Here is a 9,270-nt window from a genome sequence, read left to right as displayed (position 1 = left end):
CCAACCCTATCTGCTGAATAAAAGAGAATGGAGAGAAACAAAATGGGAAAAGTAATTACCTTTTCACCTTTTTCCATTGTGAGCAACTGGGCATACTATTTCTTTTTCAAATGATTAACAAATGCTAAATTTATTATTAGAAGACCTTGACTGATTTTCTGAAGGCCATTTTCAGCATTTGTAAATTGTGTGCAAGAGAAACTTAAAAACATTACTGAATGTTGGATGAAAGAAAATTAATAACGAAGAATTTTGCATTAATAAACATCTCCAATTGAAGCAGTTATTACAAAGCTCTGATGACTAGAATTTCACTTATTCAAGAAGGCAAAAATTGCTGAAAATCCTTCGCTTCAAAAGCTCAACATTGGAAACATATAAAAATTTCACCAGAAGTTGCTTCTTTTGTAGTCCTTTAATTTTGTTCCTACAGACATCTTCCTCCATAGCCAGCATTTCTAAATAATGCCTGCTTTATGTCTTCAGAACTTAATAATGTTCTCTGTTCCAAGTCCTGCAATAAAAACCAAAATGTATGTAAGATTGCAGGTTAAAAAAGTTATAGAGGCTTAACAAGAAGTAATTCAGAAACAAAATTGCCAAAAATTTTTCTTACCTCTGAGCAAGATGCTTGCATTGCAAAATCATTGAAACAGCTAATAACACATTGTTCAATCTCAAGGCCTAATGCTTCCAAGGTTGTTACGGTTGATAACAACAATCCTGGTTTCCCTGTGCAACAAACCTCAATCCTTGTATCCACATTTCTTCTTTCCACCTCAAACTGCAAGAAACAGGTATAGGAATTTAATTCAGGATTTGGGCATTTTGAAATAAAGCCTGAATAAGTGTTGAAGGTGCAGAAGAATTCATTACCTTTGGTGTATTTCTCACTAAGATTTGATTTGGTTTTACATCCTTGAAAATGTGGGCCATGTTTAACTCATTTGAACCTCCTTCGTTTTCTTGCTGCAAACTTTTGATCCTCTCCAGGAGCTCTTTGGTATAATCTATAGTATCTCCAAGTATGGATGTCCTGTCCATCTGTTGAAGAACAATGGGAAAAAAAACCAGATTAGCACCCAATAAGAACTTGCATTTTGTACTAGAAGTCGTATTGCTATTTACCTTGCTTATCTTAGGCACAATTGATCTTAACATTGAAAGGCGGTCATTTAGCCGTTTTCTTCTCCTTCTCTCTGCCATTAGATTCTTTGAAGGTTGCCCCTCCAGCTTCTTAGCTCGATTCTTGCGGTCCATACAGCCTCCAATGTTGAAAACTGGTGCTTCAGGTGATAGAATAGGCTCAACTTTGCAAGTAGCTTGAACATCCAACTTGTGAAGTTCATCTACAAGGAAACCTGATTCTTCTTCCTCCAGCTTATTCAACGAGTAATCTTCTTGAACTGGAAATGGTGGGGTATCAAATGTGTTATTTGATGAATCTGTTACTTGTGGCGCAGAGAATTCATCACCAAATGGACAGTAGACTTCATTGAAGTTGTAATTGAAATCTTGCTCCAAAGGCACTGAAAATTCTTGGCAGAAAGAATTTGGAAGAAAGCTAGCTGAAGGGTTCTCATCAAAGCAATCAAAGTTCCAGCCACTAGAGAAAATCTCATTCATTTCTGTTGGAATTGTGTCCCAACTGTCTCTTCTTAGAGCTAATAATTCCTCTAAGAAACCTTGTTCACTAATCTCCATCCCCTCTTCTCTCTCTTTCTTTCTTTCCTTTTCCCTTTCTTTCTCTTTTTTTCTCGGGAATGCTAGTATTAGGAGATGCCTTGAGAAAATGAAAGTCTCAAGTAGCAGAATTTATAGCTACAGACATAAAATGTGGGAGCACGGCTGAAAATAAAATATCCAATAATGATTATAGTATGAAATTATGTTGTATTTATTAGCCCTTAGAGGCCTAAGATTGAAATGGAATCTGCTTTTTCCTTGCTCTCTTTCTATGAGGGAGTGATTTCATGTCGTTTTCACCGAAATCTCTCCAATAAAAAAAACTTAATATTTTAATTGGTAATGCCTCTGAAAACATTGACCCACATCTGTCTGAACCGAAAAAGATGGAGTTAACATCACAGGCCCTGCCAAGTCCTTTTTATCATTGTATGCTTAATATTTTTTCCTTTGGCCACCCATGAAGATATAAAGATATAAACCCCTTTCGCCTACTCCATACTGCGGCTTCTTTTGGTGACAAAAAATAGCCCTTTTCTCTTTCACACAGAAAAATTTTCTGAGTTGGGTCCCATTTCTTTTCTGCCTCTAGAATTTGGCTTAGTTCACAAATTCAAAATTAGTTGGTAGGGCCTGTTTTTGTTCTTTCTTGACCTTTTCTTATCACCAATTTTGGTATGATCTGCCTATTTGTCTTTGTTTATACAAAATTAACTAAGCTATAACTGCTATGCATCTACTATGTTTCTCACTTCAGAATAAAGGAACCGTGACATCTATCCCATTCTCAGTTTGTAACCTCACCTGGTTCAATTAACAATGGGGTTCTTTTCAACATGATTAGGAATCCGAGGCCAATATACAATTGCAAGTGAACTGTTTCTTAAAGGGATTGTTTTGGCTGGTGTGTATGGCTTTAATCAGTGCATGAATATGTAGAACAGTAGACTCCATTGTCTACAGTTATTTTTATCATATCTGGTGTTTATATTAGGCTAATCTGGTCTACCAGGATTGGCATTACGTGAGGGTGGCATTTATATATATGTTTGTCTCCTTCTCTGATCCCTTTACAATTCTGCTGTCGTTATCCCTACTTAATTTACCAAACACCCTTTCATTTTTATGTAATGGACAGATCAAACAGGGGTTAGGGAACAGGAAAGACTATCACTGTTTGACAACTTTCTTTCAATGTGATCAAACATCTTTTTTCAATTGAAAATTATGAGAAGGTAATTATCTATTAATCTATCGATCGTATTTTTAATAGAGAATTTCAAAAACTTATAAATCTTGACAAAATCCAAAAGCGAACACTCTTGTGATTAGAAATTGATATTCTAATTACTACGATGTCTCATGTTAGAATCCTAAAAAAATTTTATGAAATAAAAGAAGGTTATACTTTTTATTACATGGTCTAAAATTAAAAGTTTAAAAAGGGAACAGGCCAAATGAAGGAACTTAATGTTTGACTTGTTAGTTAATTATAAGATGAATGTTTGTATTGGGATTGAATGCAAAGGAAAAAAAAAAAAAAAAAAACTCAGATATCTATATATGTAAGTAAAAACTATGAATGCATTTGCGAAAAACAGGAATACCTGTTGTGGTTTTTGAAACCTGAGGCTATGCCAATTGCCATATTGTATTATGTTTGGACGTATGGAGTATTGCATGGATATTAATGTACAAGTACAGTATATAAATTATATTAATACCTAGCTGCAGGAGAATCTGCTATAGAAATTAGAGATCAGTTCTCTAGGAAATTTGATCATTTTTAAAGGAAAATTACATCAACAAATTATTCAGAATAGCTAAAGCTGACAGCCCAGGAAGACATCAACGGTTGTGATTAGTGAAATTTCAAGACTGACAAATGCTTCCCTAGTCCACTCATAATCAAGATAAACCCCACACAAGTTGGGGCAGTTGTAATTATTTCTAATCATATAAATTAATTCTTAAAAACTGACACATTAATATCAACCTCATTTGGTTAATTATTTTACTTTTGCCTATGACTAGCTAGGTATAATAATGATTTTACTAAAAAGTGTTCTAAAATATTATTTAATTTTTTATCTATAATAATTTTTTTTCATTAAATTTAATTAATACAAATGCTGATTCTCAATGCATTGAAAGAAGGAAAATGTTGTTTAAGTGCCTAATAGCACCAATGATATCTAAAGAAAGAAAAGTTTAATTAATGTATTATCTTTTACTAAATTTAATGAAACTAATTTATTAAATACAAAAATATTGTTTTAAATAATATTTTAATTATCCTTAAACAGTGTTTATAAGGTCCCATTAATGGATCTTTAAAAAAAAATTATTTTAATATTTAATAACCTTAATAATTAGTAAAACCCCATTAATAATTAATAATTAATAATTCTTGTTAAGGAAAGCCCCAAAGATCATGCTGTTATAATCCTGTTTTCTAAGGAAAAGAATTAGCAATTTAAGGATAAAGTTTGTACTAAATTAAAGTGATCTATGGTAGGACAAAATAAAAGGAATATACCCCCTATATGCTTGCATGAAAATCAAAAGAAAAGGACGAACTCTGAATTGTAAAGCATAGATTAAGAAATTTATTAAGTAAATAATTGAGGTTATTATCGTCATTCTATTTAATTAATACCTATATGAAATTCTTAGCCTCGTGCTATATTTTCGCGTATTTACCTAGCTAAGATAAAGTAATTAAAGTTCTGGCACGTGGATGGAGGATAATATGATTCACCCTAATTTCCCGATTAATCCTAATTAATGATAGAGTAACGTCTGATGCACCAATGCAATTTTTTAAAAACTCCTAATATCTAACCTTAAATTTAATCTCTATCTATTTAACTCATATGAAAAAGATATTACGTGTTTAAATTTTTTAAAACTCGTAATTTTTTTATTAGCAATACCCAATGTAATGTTCAATAAAAAGTGGAAACAAAAATGAAAAAAAAATGAGTTAATTGTATTTTCGATACTTAAATTTTATCAAATGTATAAACTAATATCTAAATAAATAAAATATATAATTTGTATTATGAACTTTCAAATTATGTATCTTAACCCAAATACTAATCTCGCTAACTATATCAACTTATATATGTAGTGTTTGAAAAAAATTATTAAATTATATGTCCAACACACATGCTATCAATATTTTTTTAATATAAATTAAAAAAATTAATTTTCTTTTATTTAAACTATTAAAATTGTCTAGAATCATTAAATTATTTTTTATCACGTGACATTTATATGAAAGTTTTACAAAATATTTAACACCTTTATTTAATAAATAACATGCATATAATAAAATTATATTGGTTAAATATCATATAGACGAGTTAAGTTAACAATATTAAAATTTGGATTAAAATATACATTATTTAAAAGTTTAGGGTGCAAATTGAATATTTTATTTCTTTAAATATCAATTTGTACAATTTTTTAAAAATTCAAGTACTAAAAATATAATGAACTAAAAAGAAATTAATTTAGGAAATGTTTAGCATAATTAAGGAGGTGAATAAAATGGAAACCAAGGTATTGATGATAATAATAAAATAATAATGAAATTAAAAACCAAAATAAAAATCGAGTTCATAATTAAAGAAATTGAAAAAGACTATTGAAGCATAGAAAATGGAGTGAAGCAAAGTAGGCTTTATGTAAGAATATTTCAATTTACTTAATTATATAGTATTTCTTATTCTACATTTTGGTAAAAATATATATTTTTTATTTTTATTATTTTAATAGTTAATCTCATAAATAATGTCCAAATTTAACTTTTGATGATCAAACTTTTTTAACTTTGACTTTATGTTATTTTTAATATATTATTAAGTAAAAACAATAAAGTACTTTTTAAATACCTTGAATGAAGAGCTTTTCAAATATATTTTTAATTATAAAATTTTAATTTAATAAAATATTTAAAATATAAATAATCAAAATTAAAAAAAAATGTTACATTTTAGTCATTTGTCATTTTTATGATATAATTACTTTTTATATTTTGCATAATTTCTTTTATATCAATTTTTTTGAAAAATATAAAAATCAAATAACTAAAAGTAAGAAATAATAACACCAATCAATTGGAGCTTTAATATTTCCCTAAATTACTTCTAATGGATTATTTCCATAAAAAAAAAAAAAAGAATTCAAAAAGTTATCATAGGAAAGATCAACAATTGAATGTGTCATAAGATTATTTCCCAGCCAAAAATTAGAAAAAATGTTAACAGGTTTCTAATAACACTGATTAAGATTATATTTAAGAATTACGTAATTCATACAGTATTATTTTTCTTGAATTAAAAAAAAAATTATGCATTAAATGCAAAAATTTTTCTCAAGTAACAGTTCACCTATCTTTAAACAGTGCCTATAGCATACAAACAAAGGTTAATCGGATAAAAAATTTGAAAGAATATATTAATTATTTGTTTGTTATTAAGTACTGATACCAAATAATAATGCAAGAAGTAGAGCCTCTATAGTTCAGCACGTGTAATTCTAACCATGAAACGTGACTCTTGTTCGCATCCCCACGTGTAAACTGTTCGGATTCTCGCCACAGAGCTAACAGCCTACTAAATACCGATCCATGATTCAGATTCATCCCTGCATGTCCTAACCAAAACAAACGGTAGATGTTCAAAAAAAAAAAAAAAAAAAAAAACCCTCCCTTTAGAAGAATTGAAAAAACCCAAATTAACCTTTTCTTTTCCTTGTTTAATATTATTAAATTAATAATTAATTCAGAGCTTAATTGAATAAAACTTTAATAGTAACAGAAAAAGGAGTTTCAACAAGCTATTTCTATTTCATGCAGACTAAACAAAACAAAAGAAAGTTTTGTTTTGTTCTGACATGCACATGCATGCATGTATATGAATTCTTTCATTTTGGACATGTCCTATCGATCTATCAAATATCATCACGGATGAAACATCTTTGTTTAACCATAGTCTTTCCTCTTTACTAATTAATATTGTTTGAAAAAATTGTTGTCCATATATACATATTTCCATCATTTCTTGATGTTTTATTTGCTTGAAAGACAGCTTGATTAATTTCGTACAAGCTACATGTAACGAAAGAAATATATAAACCAAGGCCTGTCAAGTTATTTCATGGCATCTTTCGTTCAAGACATGCATTGTTGTACTATATACAATTGCAGCTGCTATTCCTTATTACTTAAAATGAAAACAATAGTGTCGGATAAATGATCAGTTAAATTCTTCATTAATTATTGTAATTATGACTTAGTAGCTTCTTATTTTGTATATATGTGGTGTGTTTCATCTCTTAATCAATGATCGAATCGATAACCGGCTGCTAGCGGGCAAACAAACAAAGCAATTAACTTGTATTGTACCGCTTTTCAACTATGATTGATCTATTCATGTATCAAATTAAATTATAAATTCGTTACTCAAAATAAAATGACTTTAGTTATAATTATGACATTATTCCATCCCCTATGGCCTTAAATTCTTTGACATATCATTTTTAACAACTGAAATTATCTTAAACAATAGTATGATGCTAAAGAAAATAAGATGGGAGAGTGGAGAGAAGCTTGATTTTTTTAAAAAATTATTTTCTATTATCTTTTCCTCTCTTCTTATTAGGTGCATAGAGGGAAGATGCATGGAATCTATATTAAATTTAATTTTGTTAAGATTGATTTGAATCGATATTGTTGAGATATATTTTAGATAGAAGAACAAGCTAAATGACTCAAATTGAATTTGTTTAATGAAGGAAAGATAAGAAAAATACATAAAATATTAGCTTTTTAAATTATTGTTCTATCCATTATTATTAGAATTAAAACTCTATAAGCAGGTCATCATGTTGAATGTTTTATTATGTATCATCTTAATCAATGTCAGTAATAATTCTTGATGCATATCTTGGAAACAACTCAGCATAGATTATATATATGTATTAAAAATAGATTATATCATCATGGTGAATGTGTTATGATATTTGTATAATTGTAAAAGTGTGAAATACAGTTGATCTTTCTTAATTTTTAACAAGTAGGTCATCATATATATATATATGAAACAAAGTAGAATAACGTATTGGATGTGTTATTATGCATCATCTTAATTAATGTCACAAATAATTTTTGATGCTTATCTTATAAATAATTCAATATAAATAATAATATCAGAATTAAAATTATTTTTGGCCAATACTATCAAAATTAAATTAATTTGTATCGATATATTATAACAAATATATTATAGGCCTAATTGTACAAGCATGAAATCTTATAGATCTTTTGTAAATCTTTTTTCTTATTTTGACACTCTTAATTATGTCAAGTAGCTAATTGTTGCCATACATATATAAATATCTTGGGTTTTTTTACATATTAATTATGTATTATCTCAATTACTATCATTAATAATTTTTTTATAAAAAAATTCATAATCTAAAAATAATTAAAAAATTATAAATATTAAATTTTAAAATTTAATCTTATTAATTATTATCTTTAAAAACTAATTTTAGAAAATAATTATATTAAATTTCATATTCATGTCATTAATGATTTCAGATGCATATCTTATTTCAACAACTGAATAGATCGCATCCGCACTAAGAATCTAATATAACAAGAGACTAATGTGGAAACAAATGCTTGGAGGAACGAAAACCAATATATTTAATTTTTGACAATGACACATCCACGAGAGCCAGAATGGAGAAGAAAGAAAGTGAGAGGAAAATGGTGGAAATGTGAGAAAACCACGGGCAGTTTCACCCCACCACCCCGACAATAAGCGGTTTCGCAACAGAAAAAGCAGTTTTGCTTCTCTTTCAAATATTACTAATCGACTTGACAGCCCACAGTATCTCATTTAGGGTTTTGTTTGGAGCTCCAGGAAACCACTTTCTTTTTTCTTCTTTTTCTCTTCTCTGTCTAATTTTGTCAGCTAGTGTTTTGTTTGCTAGTGGATTCATGGTATGGGATCCAAAGAAAATGCTAAACAGTGCCAAATATAGGCTTTTTATCATTGAAAAAAAATGAATTGTTAGATCTTTGTTTTTAGCCTTTTCTGAGTTAGGGCTTTGTGTACGTATAAATGTATGGGACTCTGATTGAATTGCATGTGAAGGGAAGTTTGCCTTTTTGTTTCTAATATAATTTTATTATTATTTTTTCTTTTTATTTTCTTTTTACATATATTTACTTAAAAAATATTGGGTTTGCATAATTTTTTTAAGGAAAAAAAAAAGGAATGACATTGGGACATTACCTCACGAGTCATTGCCTAGGCAAGAAAACGAGGCCAACCCCACAAATCACAGCCATACTGACTTATCAAAAGACGTGTTGAGATCCAACTCTCCTTTGCCATACAAAGTTGGGAATTAAAAGAAAATTTATAAAACAAACAACTAGCAAAATAAATTCAAATCACAATTTCCCTTTGTTGTATCTAATTAATTTAAGTGCAACTTGTTACTTCTTTGGTTGTTAAAAAGTGGGGTTACACATTAAATGAAAAAAAAAAAAAAAAGGACCCA

General features: G+C 28.7%; 1 protein-coding gene across 1 annotated transcript; it reads right to left on the bottom strand.

Moving 5' to 3' along the window:
• Window positions 1-226: 226 nt before the first annotated feature.
• LOC111311321 (transcription factor bHLH93-like) lies at window positions 227-1,840 on the bottom strand. Its single transcript, XM_022910694.2, has 4 exons — window positions 1,129-1,840; window positions 877-1,044; window positions 617-784; window positions 227-514 (listed from the first exon to the last, which is right to left on the bottom strand). The coding sequence occupies exons 1-4, from the start codon at window positions 1,702-1,704 to the stop codon at window positions 428-430; spliced, it is 999 nt and encodes a 332-aa protein (XP_022766429.1). The 5' UTR covers window positions 1,705-1,840; the 3' UTR covers window positions 227-427.
• Window positions 1,841-9,270: the final 7,430 nt, after the last annotated feature.

The sequence above is a fragment of the Durio zibethinus genome, chromosome 1, assembly GCF_047325235.1.
Source record: "Durio zibethinus cultivar Kanyao isolate XHJ-2024 chromosome 1, ASM4732523v1, whole genome shotgun sequence".
Lineage (NCBI taxonomy): Eukaryota > Viridiplantae > Streptophyta > Magnoliopsida > Malvales > Malvaceae > Durio > Durio zibethinus.
The sequence above is the reverse complement of the archived record's forward strand: the minus strand, read 5'-3'. Positions and strand labels throughout refer to the sequence as shown.

Bases quoted from the DNA above. Each gene is read 5' to 3' on its own strand.
- LOC111311321 (XM_022910694.2), bottom strand. From the start codon at position 1,704: ATGGAGATTAGTGAACAAGGTTTCTTAGAGGAATTATTAGCTCTAAGA. The intron at 785-876 runs GTAATGAATTCT...TGTTTCTTGCAG, and splicing joins TAGTGAGAAATACACCAAAG to TTTGAGGTGGAAAGAAGAAA. The intron at 515-616 runs GTAAGAAAAATT...TTTTTATTGCAG, and splicing joins TGCAAGCATCTTGCTCAGAG to GACTTGGAACAGAGAACATT.